This window comes from Siniperca chuatsi, linkage group LG15, assembly GCF_020085105.1.
Source record: "Siniperca chuatsi isolate FFG_IHB_CAS linkage group LG15, ASM2008510v1, whole genome shotgun sequence".
NCBI lineage: Eukaryota > Metazoa > Chordata > Actinopteri > Centrarchiformes > Sinipercidae > Siniperca > Siniperca chuatsi.
In genome coordinates, this window is record NC_058056.1 from 9,961,166 (window position 1) to 9,976,658 (window position 15,493).

The window sequence follows — 15,493 nt, forward strand, 5'->3', positions numbered from 1 at the left end:
ATCGATGAAGCCATATTACTGTCTAGCTTTGGACACTACCAGGAGGTAAAAAAAAAAACTAGGATCTGAAAGGCTGGGTTTAAATTTTAAAGTAAAAATTGAATGTCTGACAATTGCTTTGTACCATATTATTTTCAGCTTAATTTTTGCAATTTGCAAACAAAACTTTAGTTTATATGAGTTATATTCTTTGCCAGGATTTCTCACACTTTTTTAATGAGAGAAATATTTTGGTATGTGCAAATAGTTTTTTAGTTTTCATTTTATTTCTTTTGTATATATAATGTATTCTGGCATCATCCTTGTTGTTTGTACATGCAATATATTGTATTTTGTCTGGCATTAAAAAGTGTCTACCTTACTGCAGCGATGTTTGCTTGGGTTTTGGGGAGACTAAACCAAGTTGTCCAACAAAGTTGTTTGGTCTTTGAATAGTTTGAAATCTCAGCAGCCATTAGGTAAGCAGGTATAATGTTCACAATCTTAGTTTAACATCTTAGCATGCTAACATTTGCTAATTGTCACTAAACTCAAAGTTTTGCAGGTATATGGTCATAAACCAAAGTAATTTAAATTTTGCCTTACACTAATTTCATGAAAAGTGAGACTGATTTTACTTCACAGACTGCATTGATCCTGTCACATCATACATACTGCAATGTCTGCTGAGCCTTGGGCAGTACCACTGTAACACTGAGGAACTGTTTTGTGTTACTCCTAGATTCCCCCTTACATGATGCATTCAGCCCAGCCATTTATTCACACCACTGAATTTGGTTGCTGCCATCCTGGTGGCCATTTCTGCAACCGGCAGAAACATAACGGAACTGAACTTCTCATTTGCTTCATACCACAGAAGCTAAAACAAGCTTTCGTTTCTCTCTGTCTGTCTCTCTGTTCGCAGATAGCTTGTCGCCTCCTGTCAATGTGACCATCAAAGCGGTGAAAGCAAACTCTGCTGTGGTGACATGGGACATCCCCGAGGGAGACCCCGTCATTGGCTTTGCCATCACACAGCAGGTGAGCAACACACAGTACAGACACAACATGGATATATATGTAAATGTACCAAAGGGGTAGATGCAGTTGCTTAAGCAAGTATAAACTACACAGACACACACACTAATTGAATTAAGTTGTGGTTCATCACTGGTTGTTTGCTGCCATGTCCAGTTCTCTTTATTCCCTTGCTCTGAGTCAGTATGCATCATGGGAATTATCACAGGACACTGGATCCTGTTGGACTGTCTGCTCTCTGACAGCAGCAGACTCTGTGAAAGGGGAAAAGGGATATTATTTGCTGCCATCGTGCTCACATAAACACACAAAGTCAGACATACATTACTCTTGTTCGCACCCACAGACATTAATCATATTACTTTACAAGCTCCCATCTCATGACTTTACGGACACAAACACACACATGCACACTCATTCAGGAGTTGGGAGTGACATGATTGAGGAGGACAGCTGCAGGGTCAGTGTGGGTCACTTTCTCACAGTGGTACCGAGAGGTGTGTACAGAGGAAAGAGAAATGCTGTAGATGTGAAGGTACAAATAACACATGACGTTATGTTATTTCCAAAAAATCAACTAAAGTAGCAGCAGTAATATGCATCTGCCTATATTGGTGATAAATTATACAAATTATTATTTTTTTCTTTCCCTCATCTTACCTTACTGTACCTGTTGCAATACTTCCATGTTTTTTGTCTCTATTTTCACAGTAGTAAATGACATTTTAAAGTTTGACATTTTGGGATATATGCTTATTTGCTTTCTTGCAGAGAAGATCGACGCCACTCTTGAATTTCTTTCCGTTAAACATGAAGCTACAGCCAGGACAGTTAGCTTAAACTAGCATAAAGACCGAACAGCTAGCCTGGCTCTGTTTAAAGGTAAAAAAAAATCCACCTTCCAACACCTAAAGCCGACTATTTAACATGTTAAATCTTGTTTGTTTAATCCATATAAAAACAGATTAAACAGAGCCAGGCTAGCTGTTTCCCCCTGCTTTCAGTCTTTATGCTAAGCTAAGCTAACCAACTCCTGGCTACATATTTACCGTATAGAAATGAGAGTGGTGTCAATCTCCCCACCTAACTCTCAGCAAGAAAGCATTCCTAAAATGTTGAACTAGTGCTTTAACAATGAGCTGTTTCTGTATAACAGTCTAAACTGTACAACAGCATTTCTCTCAATGTCAAACTATTAAGTTTAACTTTTATTCAACCAGGACTTCTCTCTGCCCTAATAGGACACTTCTAAACATCATTTTTGCCACAATGTCACTACAGAAGGCCTCTTGAGCAGCCCAAGTGCCCATATATGCACCACTGAGTGGCCCAAGCATCCCTCAGTTCGCTAAATTGGCATTCGTGAGTGAATTTAAAGCCTAACCATAAGCCTCTACATGGTGGGTGGTGCCCTTTTTTATTTTCATCACTGCCCCTTAGTGAGCCAATGTACACCACTGTTGTAAAGCATGTCGACAGAACACAAAACATCTGTCCTCCTGCCGTAAACGATGTTTACCATCCTCTCCCGTGTCATACTCCAACAGAAGAAAGACGTGCGCATGCTGCGATTTATCCAGGAAGTCAACACCACCACACGCTCCTGTGCATTATGGGACTTGGAGGAAGAGACAGACTACATTGTGCATGTCCAGTCCATCAGCATGTCTGGGACAAGCCCGCTGAGCGAACCCCTGCGCTTCCGGACGCCGAAGGAGGCCGAGACTCAGGCCTCTAAGGGTAAAGGTAAAGTGGCACAAAGACAAAACACACACACACACAAATACGAACACTTGCTCAGTCACCACATAAAAAATACTGCACATTTCCTCACTCTGTTTCTGAGTGCAGATGAAACTTGGCCTTTTGACAATATCTTGACTGATTTTGTCTAAAGACCAATAAAAATCAATAGGCACACAAAGCGTGAAATGAAATTTCACAACAGAGTGCTTCTGAAGCTCGCCCCCACTGACCGCAACTCGAGAATAAAACATCCGAGGGGGGTGCATACTTCATCGTGTATTGACTTGCCTCAACGGACCTCACCCTGCATGCACCCAGCACAACTGCATGCCAAACCAAAATGAGGAAAGACATTTATCAGACACAGAGAGGAGATAGTCAGAGCTGCGAAGGGGTGGCGAACCGATGTGCTTTTGGCTTTTGGCTGAAGCGCCGCTCCATCTATTACTCCTCTCATTTTCACTCATCACTCGTGAGCTGCCACTATACTTCGATGCTTCCCAGGCTGTGGAGCCAGAAGGAGTCTGAACTTCTGTTATGGTGGCAAGTGGGCTGGCAGAGACATGGAGAAGATAAATACAATCATTGCAGAGCAAGCAAAACATGCTCTTCTCACCACTGACGCCTAATTAGCACAGGAAGTGTTTGTCTGTGTGTTGTTGTTTCTACGAGGGGAAGAATTTACAGAAATCAGTAACTGCACAGGATCCAGATAAACAAGTGATTTTTTTTCAAGATTTCATCCTTTTGTGTACACGCACATGCTTGTTTCTTTGAAGTAGCAGATTTAATTCTCTCTCCTGCTGTTGAATGCCATGAAGACAGAACAGTGGCTCCAACTCATGCACAATGCACAGGAAAAAACAGAAGTGCCGCATTACCACAAACATACTCAGGCAAACAAAGAGACACATATATAGTTTTATTTAGAGTGGTAATTACATTTTTATGAGGAATGGTGACAACAGGAAAATGATACACTCCTTAGAGGAAAAGTTTGACATTTGTGTTCTTGCCAAGCGTTAGATGAAAAGATTGAAACTACTCTCGTGTCTGTACGTTAATCATGAAGCTATCGCCAGCAGTCGGCTAACTTAGCTTAGCATAAAGACTGAAAACAGGGGGAAACAGCTAGCCTGGCACTGTCCGTAGGTTTTAATATCCACCTACCAGCACCTTTAAAGCTCACTAATTAATTGTATTTTAAAGAAAACCAGAGTGTAAAAATGATAATTTGCCTTTTACTGGTGTGCTGGACTTTCTTGGCCAGGACAAGAAATAGTCTGGTACCTAAAACGAAAAATTGAGGTTTTTACACTTTGTTTTTGGTACAGATTCAACAAGCATGATATAATGTGTTAATTAGTGAGCTTTAGAAGTGCTGAAGGCAGATTTTGTTACCTTTACACAGACCCAGGCTAGCTGTTACCAGTCTTTATGTTAAGCTAAGTTAGCCGGCTGCCTCTCAAATAACTCTCAGGAAGAAAGCAAATAAGCGTATTTCCCAAAACAATGAATTATTCCTTTAAAATCAGCAGGTCATCGCCGCGTCCCAGAAGGCGACCTTCCGTTGTTTTTAAAAGAGATTGCTGAGTCGAATGCAGGAGATGCCTCTATGAATGTTTGTTTGCTTGTTTTATTTGGAAGGCTGTTAGAGGAAGCAGTACTCTGCCTCAGTTCACTCATCCATTGCCCAAAAATGTAAGATTTCCACATATTGGCAGACTCTGCACACACACACACACACAGCGAGTGAAAGTCCCTATTCGCTGCAAGGCAAAAAAGATTTCCCTGCTCCTCTACACATTTCCCACCATGCACACATTTCACAAAGCAAATCTCAACAGACAGCAGGTCTGTGATTAATCTTCCTTCCCTCGTGCTCAACAACAGCTTCACAGTTTAGCTCAACACCACACATCCTTCTGTCTCATTGACAGCACATGCTCAAGGATGTCTGTTTAATTAGCTTAGCTGCGTTGAGACAATGAAACCTTTTGATGACAGATGAGCAGATGTTCTTCAAGTCAACGTTTTGTAATGCAGTGGAAAATCAGTGTAGTTAGGATTCAGGATCTACCACAGTGTCAAAATGAATGTTAGTTCATTTTCCATATAAGAGCGAGACAGAGATTTGTTTGTTTACACTGAAGGGCTTTATTTTGCATGATTTGCCCATATTTTTTTCAACTAGGTAGACAAATAACAGATACTGCACAGGTGATCATTAATCATTTTTACTTCTTCTCTATTTCAGAACTTCTTAAGAGATGTGATGCACAAAATGAGCCAGAAAGAGAGAAATAGAGTTCTGTTACTGCAGATAATTGCACAGGGTAGAGAGTGTGAAAGAGAGAGTCTCTCAGTACAGCTGTTAGTCCATTGTCTCGATATGACAGGCGAACGTCCCTAGAAGAAAAGGGAAGTTTTCACCATCCTCGCTCAACTGCTTAGCCCTTCTGTTCTGCCATATCATGCTGATCTCAGTGGAAAGAGCAAAGGATGGGCCCAAAATGATGGATTATTCCATGTTGCTTCTAATTTCCTCTTTCACAATGGGTTTAAGCTTCAGTAGATCAAAGGAAGTGAGAGATGAAAAAAGAAAAACAGCACAACCTGTGCACAAAACAGAAGGAAGCAACAATGAATCAGAGAAGGGGGGGGGGGCAGAGAGTGACTGACAGAGATGAAACAAAGGGAGGACGTCACAGAGGATGCAGCAGCACAGGAAAATAAGAAATCCAGTCAGTGAGCAACAGACTGTTCCCCGAAAAAAACTATGTGTGTTTTCGCACAGATGTACATGTACACTCTCTTTGGACAAATTACTTACAGACACGCAAACATGGAATATAAAATGTACAGCAAACAAGACTCATTGGTCTCCTCAGATCTGATAAACGAAGAACTTCCTCTCAATGGCCCACAGGAAAATTCTCAAAAACAAGGATGGAACAAAAGTTTCTCCTTACATCTGTCACAAAGGAGTTTGATACGCATGTGAAAACAGGGCTGCGGCAAAATACTGTAAGATATCTCCCCAGACAGCATCCCTCAGCTCTGCTACATCCCATCGGATGAATAAAACTACTCCTGGGTTTTCTTTTACACTTTGTGGCCACTGAAGTAGAAGTAGCCACATAAAAGACAACGGAAAAATCCTCTATGGCTTTGGCACCTTAAAGGTATAGCTCAACATTTTGGGAAATACATTTCTTCACTTTCTTTACGAACAATATCAATCTCATGTCTACCACTGAAGACACAGAGGTTTTGTCCTCAGTGTTTTTTTCTAGGAATGTGGGGGAGCTGAAGTGCAGCATACATCTTGCAATATAAAGCTACACATAGTGGGTTTTCAAGACAGATACTAATATTTTTAAACTCCTTAAATCTGACAATTTTTAGGACAAGAAATACATTAATACATTTTACAACAACCTTACAGTTTATTCCTGGCGCAGTATAAAACACTTTCACATCATTTAGAGAAACTCTGGGACACACAAGTGTTTTTAAATGATGCCAAATTTTACAAAAATATAAGAACAGTTGAATGAATGAAAAAAATATCAAAATTAGGGGAAAATGTTACAGAATTTTCAGGCAGGTCGCTTCAAAATAATCGGTAGGTGCGGGGGCTTCTTGGAATAACCACTTCTTCTGTGCCTAGCTCCAGCTATAGCACGAGTTGCCAGATACGCTCGCTGAGCATACTGCAGATTGGAGACAGACAGAGGGTAATATATAGCTTTTTGTCCCTACTATGGGTCAAACCCAAACTCCATGCAAGTTTTTAACACAGGCCAGTGGTGGAAGAAGTACTCAGTCCTGCATTCGTATTTTTACTTAAGTAAAAGTACAAACCAATAAGCATCAAAATATACTTAAAGTACCAGAGGTAAAAGTACTCATTATGCAGAATGACCCATTTCAGAATAATATATATTATTGGATAATAATTAGGGATGCATTAATGTGTTCATCACTTTAATGTTGCAGCTGATAAATGTGAGGCAAATTATAACCATTTTATATACTTCATCTGCTGGGTAGCTTGTGAATTTCCCCCCAGGGATCAATAGAGTTTTGTCTTAACCTATAATAATACATTATCATTTATTTGTTGATTATTATTATGTATTATTAATCTGAATCTGCAAAGTAACTAGTAACTAAGTTATTAAACAAATGTAGTGGAGTAAAAAGTACAATATTTCCCTCTGAGATGTACTGTAGTAGAAGTATAAAGTAGCAGAAAATGGAAAACTAAAGTACCTCAAAATTGTACTCAAGTACAGTTCTTGAGTAAATGTATTTAGTTACTTTCCACCACTGACACAGGCTTTGTGTCAGAAGCCCCTGATGACATCATGGGTTATTTTCTCAACGGTGGAAAGATCGTCATGAGTAAAATCTGTAGAGTTGCCCTTTAAACAAACGCAATACATTGTTTCCCAAAATGTTGAATTAACCCTTTAAAGGACATTTCTTCTGGCCAATTGATGTAAATTGTTGCTCCGTTGTTTGATCCAGTAACATAACATCAGTTTTACGATGTCATGATGACACCACACAATCTAGTAGCAATGTAGGTATAGCAATGGTTATTAGGAGCTTCAGGTTTGCACTTTAAGTATGAAAACTAAATATTAGATTATAAAAGTGACAAAACAGCAAAATAGTCTCCTCTTTATTATCTCACAGAATTTAAGATGACATATCAGAAATATTCCAGTGCTGCTATCTGTTATCGCCTGGGGTATCAGTGTGCATCAGAGGTGTTACAGCTGACTGGTTAGCCCCAGTGAGGCTGGCTGGTAACAGTGTCAGGCGCCTTGGGCTGTTGCGCTTTGATTAGTTAATACTGGGCAACAGAGGCCAATCGATCAGCAGAATTGCTTGTTGCTAAAAGCTACTGGAGCGTGGGGTTCCTGCCACACTGGGCCGTCCAAATGTCACCCACTGCATATAATAAAAGGATAGGAGTGCTCTCTACGCTGCAGCGAACTTTAGATCAAGCCGCTGACTTCCTCAACACAGCAGTGCAATAAAAAGTTATTACGTGTTGCTGCTTTGTTCGACACAAACCTGCAGGCATCTACAGGCAGACTGCCGTATGTGCAAACTATCGAGAAAACACACTTCTCTCTTATCTCTCTGATATTTCTCCTGATGGTCATACGACTTCAAAGTTGATGATGGGATTTCATTGAGGCTGGTGTGGATTGATCCTGACCGCTGTGATTAACTTGTTTGCATTGCTTTATCTCTCCAGCACGCTCTAGTGCGAAGGATCCCCAATGGCCTAGATGAAGGCTTAACTATTCTCTTTATGTTCTGCCTCTCTGTGATCTTTTGACTCCAGCAGGCGCTCACAGAGTCAGGCATATTAGTGATCAAGCAAAACACATCTCTATAGCTGCTCATGTGCGCGTGCGTCTGGCTGTGTTTATATAGTTTAAGATGCCTGCCTGTATGAAGGCAGTCTTTTGAAAATCATCACTTCTTTTTCCTGCTGCAACCAAGGTCCTTATCAGCACCTGTCCTACAGCTCCCTGCCATTACTTTGCTGCACCTGTAATTTAACGGCGACAGAAGACTATATACTACTATAAAGTATAGACTGATCTCTGAACGGGTAAAAGAGCTCACAGAACATTCGGGGAATAAGACACCGACCCTCAAACACTGTGTGAGGAAGTTCAAGATCTCAAGAACTGCAACTGTCTAAAGTAATAAAGTATGTCAATGAAACCCCACATGGATAAAATGAGTGAGCGGCATAGTTCAATCAAGTCTGCTGTTGCTCTAGAGCAACATGCACTGAGAACTTGGACAGCAATCAGAATCGTATCCTCTCAGGAACAGCAGAAAACAGGGAAAAGGATGACTTTAAACCATATTTGTGGAGATAAGGTGCCCTACTGGGGTGCCTCGGGAAATAGCGAGAATTGGGAAACGAGCAGAAGTGAACTCGCCACATTGGCTGGTAATTACCAATACTACGGCAGAAGCAAAGGCAATAATAAATGGTAAAAAAGTTAAAGAATTTATCAAATTATGACCAGAAGAAAGTTGTTAGAGTAGCCCCTACAAATATTGCACACACTATCAGCACGCTGTTTGCAGATATCCCAGGCCAAGACATAAGACAGTACTTATATGATCAGATATGACAGAGTTAATAATCTAATTTAAAAAATGACCATGAGGGGCGCCCCAGTTCAAATCCAGCTTGCAGCCCTTTGTTCCTTTGTTGCATGTCATGTTATTTTGTTAAATTAGTCTCACAAGGGAAGGCTGAAATGAAATATACATTTGTGATGAGAAAAAGTGCTCTCTCAAAAGTCAGACTACTACTTCAGCAAAAAGAAAAACGACCCTCCCCCTTTTCTGACCCTCCTCCTTCCCTAATAATAATAATAATAATAATAATATTTCTCATACAGTCCCTTGATTACATAAGAGGAAGAAATGGATATCTGAAATTGTTTAGCGTTTGATATCTGAATGTTACATCAGCAGCACAAATTTTAAAGTTACTCGAAATACAAACCTCTTCTCTGATCACAGCACCCTGATCTGTCAACCGTTTTACCTCTGAGGAGATGGTTGATGCACAGTTGTTATACCACCCACAGGATCTATGTGCTCATTCTGTGATACAGCATCCTGGCAGTTCTTATTACAAGAGACTGGTACTGCATAAACACAGCGATGCTGACTTATTTGCCTCCAAGCTCAGCGTGCTTGATGTGTCAGTCATTAGACTCAAAAAACCCTGATTTTACAGATTTCTTTTTTTTTGCTGATATGTTGTATAATTTTGCTGTTTTGCTGCCAATTAGCTCCTTGTCCTCCAAACAACGACTTGCCTTAAGACTCAGAAATACTACCGCCTCAGTGGAAGCATAAAACAGGCTGCGATGATGATGCAAAAACTTTATGAGAGGCCAGTGAGTGTAAAAAGGAAATTATCCGAACTTTAGGTCAGGAAAGAACATCTGAGACAGTGAGACAGTGGACAATACTGTCATGTTGGCAACATCAAGAGAAAATTTAATTGAAAAAGTTGCTGGTAATTATGGGCTCTGATTATCAGTGTGGGCAGTGTGATAGCACATTTTAATGAATATACGTGTCTGGAGCAAATTTCCTGTGTTATTCAATGTTAATGTTAAATTTGTCATTTGTCTACTGTTTTTCAGTTATAATTATATTTATTTTTATAATTATTATATAGAATTTGACATTTTTGGTCAAGCCTAATCCACTTCCAGTAACAGCCAGATAAACATGTTGCCCGTTGACTCCTTCAGACGAAGTGACGATGGAGGAAGTGGGCCAGACCACCCAGCTGAGGGCAGGGGAGCTCATCATCATCGTGGTGGTACTTATCATGTGGGCAGGTGAGAACAAAAATGTTTATTTAACCAGGATCAGACGGCTTCTCACAGTGTTTCTGTCGTAATCGTGCTCCAAAAAACAGCAAATCCTGCGTTTGTGTTTAGAGGATCCCAGAGTTGGCTGACCATGAATCTATTCTGCCTCTTTTCCCAGGTGTGATCGCTCTCTTCTGTCGCCAGTACGACATAATCAAAGACAACGAGCCCAACAACAATAAGGACAAAGCCAAAAACTCCTCAGAGTGCAGCACTCCTGAACATCCGACGGGGGGGCTGTTGCGCAGTAAGGTATAACCCACCCCCATCCTCCCCCCGGGTGCCTCCCCCTCAGCGGCGCCGGGCAGGTGAATGGTCCCGGCCACTTCTAGACTTGTTCCACTGACACTTCATGCAATATCATAGTGTCATCTGAAGCTCAGCTTCAGGCGTCAGCTAAACACTGCTTCAACATGGCACCATTATGTGCATGACTTTGCAGCATTCAAATAGCAAACACACAAGTCATGGCTTCTAATAAGTTCTGCACAGGGCCCCCATACCATATCCATTTCCTGTGCTCATACCAGTGCAGAAAACAAAAGTCAAAACAAACCTTTATTCCTTTCGCTCTCTTGCTATATACATCAATAAAACATCCAAAGAACAGAGGCATCCTCATGCTCATTGAAGAAGCGTATTGTCTGATTCCTGTGAGTCCTCCAGCCTTCTCACACCTGTCATCTTCCTCTCTCCTCCCACAGTTCCCCAAGAACAACAACAATAGGATGCCATCTGTCAACATCATTGAGGTGTGACTGCCAGGACGTCTTCTCTTTATCCAAAAGACTTTGTGTTCTCACAAACAAGCGGGCCCCTTTTAAGCCCATCTGCTTGTTAGGATGAGGCTGGGACTCTGGGCCCCTCGGTGGCGCTTACTCTCCTTTGGCACGGGGCCTGGCGCTTAAGCGAACTTGAAGGACTCCAGGGGTCAGGCACGGCCTGGCTGGTGCCGGTCTGAGAGCAGAGTCGGAGGAGGAGTGACCGTGGCGAGAGTTCGGTGGCTGCACCGTGATCAGTACCATGGGGCAGCAGAGATTAGGGCCAAATGGCTCCGGCTGTGGAGAGACTGCAGACAAACCAACCCCAGGGACCAAAGCCCATGAACAGACCTTTTCATTCTCTGTCTCTCCCTCTGTCAGCTCTTTCTGCTCGCCACCTTTAAGTGCATCAACGACCATAAACCTGGACATTTCCCATTCCTGGGGGGCACTGAGATGCATCCACTTTGTTTGAAATCATCCCCTGTACTTTAATCTCATCTTCTACACAGTATGTATTCACAACATCCTGTTTTCTACGCGTTCTTAATTGAAGGTAAACACTGTAGATCATTCAAGTGTATCCCTGTAGTTTTACTTATTTGACTCTTAACAAGGTGCCACCAGAACAGTCCTGTTGTTCTGGTATCCGAAACTCTTCGATGTCCTGTGGGAAATGTTTTCATTCTGGCGAGCTCGTTTTCCCCCCTCAGGGAATCCAAACTCCACCTGGCTAATTTAGGAATCCATTTCTTAGATGTGCTGTGATGACGCCAGAGGAGCTTTAGAGGAATCACTCCAGGGCTCACCACCAGAGCTGAATCACACAGTCTTGTCGGCAAAGACGAAACTCAAATTGAAAGGCATCTTCTGATGTGAACACATATATACAGTAAGGTCCGTAACAGGCCAGGTTTGGCATCATCTTGGTCCCATTTGTCCTCTAACTTGCTTTTTTTTTTTTTAGATTTCTGAAATTTTACATTCCACATACAGTATGAGCCCTTTAGAAGTTCCTTGTGTCTTTCTCTTTGAGGGTAATGAATTTCAAACCATTCTGGGGAGGAAAAACAACAGTGCATTCATCTAATTAATGAACTTTAAAAGGGACTGGACTCTGTGGATGTCTCCGGAGAAGTGGACTTGCCATGTAGAGACGCTGAAGAGATCCCTAATATCAGCAATAACGGCCTTCGGAGAAGCACGGAAGCAAGGACTCAAACTCTATAGCCTCTTCATCCAAGGTTTCCCAGCATGCAATGTTCACACAGATGAACAAACTGCACATTGAATACGAGGGAATTAATCCTGAGCCTCATTTGCAGGTGATCCCTCTCCTGAACTATCAGAGAAAAGTATTTCAGCGCTGTTGTAAAAACTTGTAAAAAGTTTCTGATGAAGAGCATGGGGGAAAAAAAACTTTTTATGAACCCAGCCTTCAACCCTGAGACATCCTTATGACATCCTGAACAGAAGGGCTTCTATCAAGACGTTTTTCACAAATCAAAGTCAACATTTGTGTTGAAACTCCATGTTGAAGAGGCTAAAAACAAGGATGAGGGATCAACTGTCGCCATACGGTACTGTGCACTGTATACTGTAAGGGAACTTGTTTTAAAGAAAGCAAATGGTGTATTTGAGGGCTGATTCAAACTCAGTAGTGCTGCCTTAAAAATAGTTATATATTATGATTTATTTAATAAGATGGAAGGCCCTGTATCTCACTTTTGTGTCATATTCATTAGCTTTCACATGATATTTAAATGTGTGTGCAAAGTAAAAGGAAACATTAGCTGAGGTAAGTTTTAAAATCTGGAAGAACTGGTTGGCATTTAATGTGTAAATACATTTTATATTTCATTCTTGTTTGTTGGTGTCAGTTTAGAGAGCCTTTAATGAAATATGACACGACTAATGTGGAAAATGTATAGACTCCTAATGTAAAGGGGTACTGCTAATGGTGAAAATGTAGGCGATTTCTTTATGTTAATACACCGCTGTTAAAGTCCTGTCATTAATGAGCCTTTTCATAACTCTCCTCTATTATGTATTTATATTACATTATGTCATTGTGCTGTTTATGTGTAATAAGAAAAGACTCTTTCTTATGAGGGAAATTTATGAAAAGTGCTGGATGCTTTGAATAATCATCCAAACATAAGAGCCATTTAGCAGCATGATAAACACGTCGGCTCCTCTTGTTCTGCACGGACTCCATCTCAGTCTGCGATAGTCATTCATTGTAAACTCAGACGAATACATGTGTGGACACAAACACAAGAGGTCACAGCTCCCCCAGCCTCGAGTGCAGTGGAAGAGAGAGACACACTAAAGGCGGTTAAGAGAGAGCAATGAAGGTTGCGGTTGAGCAGAGTGGGTAGAATGATGAGTAATGCAATGGTAGGATTCTATCACTCCCTCTCTTAAGAAGAGTGGAAAAGCTCAAGGTTGCGCTCCTCCAATAAGCACTGAATCATGTCAGAGGAAGGAGCGGGTTTAAGGTAAAGTCACAGAGAGGGGAAAAGCGACTGATTAACACGGACGTTAAGCGGTTGCAGGACAAACTTGGTGAAGCCTTGAAACTGTGTGCTGCTGCGTTACCCAGAGTGATCAGCGCTTCACCGAAAACTTCTGCGGCTAAAGGTTGAATCCATTTTTCCCCAGGAACACTACACCGGTAGCTGGCTCTCTAATCGATAGGCATTCATCCACGCAGTAACGGATAATGATGATTGTCTCCCTGGATGATTTCTTTGAACTAGGGCCATGTCTTAAGTTAAGTTTGCCAACAATATATTTCTCAACGGCATTCCCTGCAGGCATTTCTTTTATTTACGTTCCTTCTCCTCCATTGCTTAAATGAGTTCAGCTAGCTACATAAGAGATTTACTTTTAAAGCTGTCACAGCAGTTTGACTGAATAAAGTTCTTTCAAAACTGAGTGTATCATCAAATCCAAAATATGATACACTGCTAGGTTGCCATTGTAAATACTGTATTCCTTATTACTGATTTAAATGTAGGGCTATTGTAAACATCAACTTTTGTGGCAGGTTAATTTTACTGTTAATCGTTTAGACATTTTGGAAAATTTGTTTATTCGCTTTCTTGTAGAGTTAGTTGAGAAGACTGAGCGTATTTCCCAAAATGTCAAACTGTTCCTTTAAGGATCTGAACATAAGCGATGTGTTTGAGTGAGTTCTCCTACACAGAGATGATAATCCAGCAGCCTCAGTTGGATGGTAAACAGCTGTGGAATATTATTTGATTTTACATAGAAGTGGGTTTGACCATGTTAAATAACTACAGAGATCTTAAATGTTGGGTGAATTATTGGAAGACAGCTGGGTATCTAATTAGTGTCCACACATTTCATACCGGGGCCCCGTTCTTCATACTTGGATAACCGAGTTATCCAAATCAGAATGTTGACAATTTGACTTGAGTCTGGATTATTTGGTTCTTCGAAGCTGGTTTAAAATTCATCTGGACCTGTTGTCAGAGCAACCAGTCCTTAAACCCAGACCTGTAAAAGTTCAGGCTTGTTGATAGTTTTTATGGTGAACCTCATACATGAAGTAATTTTCAAATACAAATGGCGCCAGGAGCCAGAACATGAGGCATTTAATTTGAAATTAAAATGTGTCATTTGAACACTGAAACTTATTAAATGATTAACTGCAGAACTCACTTTACTTAAATTGTTAATGCAATTAAAGCTGCTTTTTAAAGAGATTTTAATAAAGTTTCATTTTCACAGCAGGCTTATGATTATCACTTAAAGTCTCAATCGGGGAGAAAACTGGACCTAACTGGTCCTACTGCTAAAGAAACAAACTGATCATTTATAATAATGACAATCTAAAATAGTGTTTCTGGTTAAGCTGTAAGCTGACTGTAAGAACTCAACATTCCTCTTCCGCCCTTCTGGTGGCAAACCGCTCTTAACACACTGAGGACTTTCTTTTAGTGTGAGGCCCACAGTGTTTTCTCATGCTATGTATGATACAATGCCTGAAAAATACTGTATTCATGGACTATTTTGCAGCAAAAAAAAAAACAGGGCAGTAAAGAGACACTGGATTTTTCAAAACAACTTAGACAATGTGTATTTTGTATAAGACTAGAAACATGCCTGGAAACTGAAACATTACAGAGAAGTTGGACTATTTCATTATGGGTTCTTGAAATATAGGAATGAGATCCACAAAGAAGCATGGTTTTGAAAAATTAACTGCTTTATTAGTGTTATGTTTATATTCATTGTATGAAGTGTCATTGTTTAATGAGGGCTAGCATGGTTTAACTATTATGCACAAGGTTACACAACTTCAATTATGAAGAATACAGTGTATGCTTAAATAAAATTAAAATATCTAATATTTTCCACAGAAGGTCTGTGTTTGATCTTAATCGGGAACAAAAACATTAAGTGGTGATATTCAAAAAAAAAAAAAAAAAAAGAGATATGAGATTGTCTAAACCTTTTTGGACAAACAAAAGTCAGGGTGGTGAAGTATTTTTT

General features: G+C 40.6%; 1 protein-coding gene across 4 annotated transcripts in view; it reads left to right on the forward strand.

Moving 5' to 3' along the window:
- The window catches only part of fndc5a (fibronectin type III domain containing 5a), a 38,428-nt gene extending 23,069 nt beyond the window's left edge, over nucleotides 1-15,359 (forward strand). For 2 of the 4 annotated variants that reach the window (XM_044166872.1, XM_044166871.1), the window contains 5 exons: nucleotides 905-1,020; nucleotides 2,565-2,763; nucleotides 10,086-10,175; nucleotides 10,327-10,460; nucleotides 10,913-15,359. In XM_044166872.1, the coding sequence (XP_044022807.1) occupies nucleotides 2,580-2,763; nucleotides 10,086-10,175; nucleotides 10,327-10,460; nucleotides 10,913-10,966 (462 nt within the window). In that variant the 5' untranslated portion in view covers nucleotides 905-1,020; nucleotides 2,565-2,579 and the 3' untranslated portion in view covers nucleotides 10,967-15,359. Of the gene's footprint in view, nucleotides 1-904; nucleotides 1,021-2,258; nucleotides 2,380-2,564; nucleotides 2,764-10,085; nucleotides 10,176-10,326; nucleotides 10,517-10,912 lie in introns of all 4 variants that reach the window. The other 2 variants (XM_044166873.1, XR_006374589.1) reach the window with 2 other exon arrangements.
- The last annotated feature ends 134 nt before the right edge of the window (nucleotides 15,360-15,493 follow it).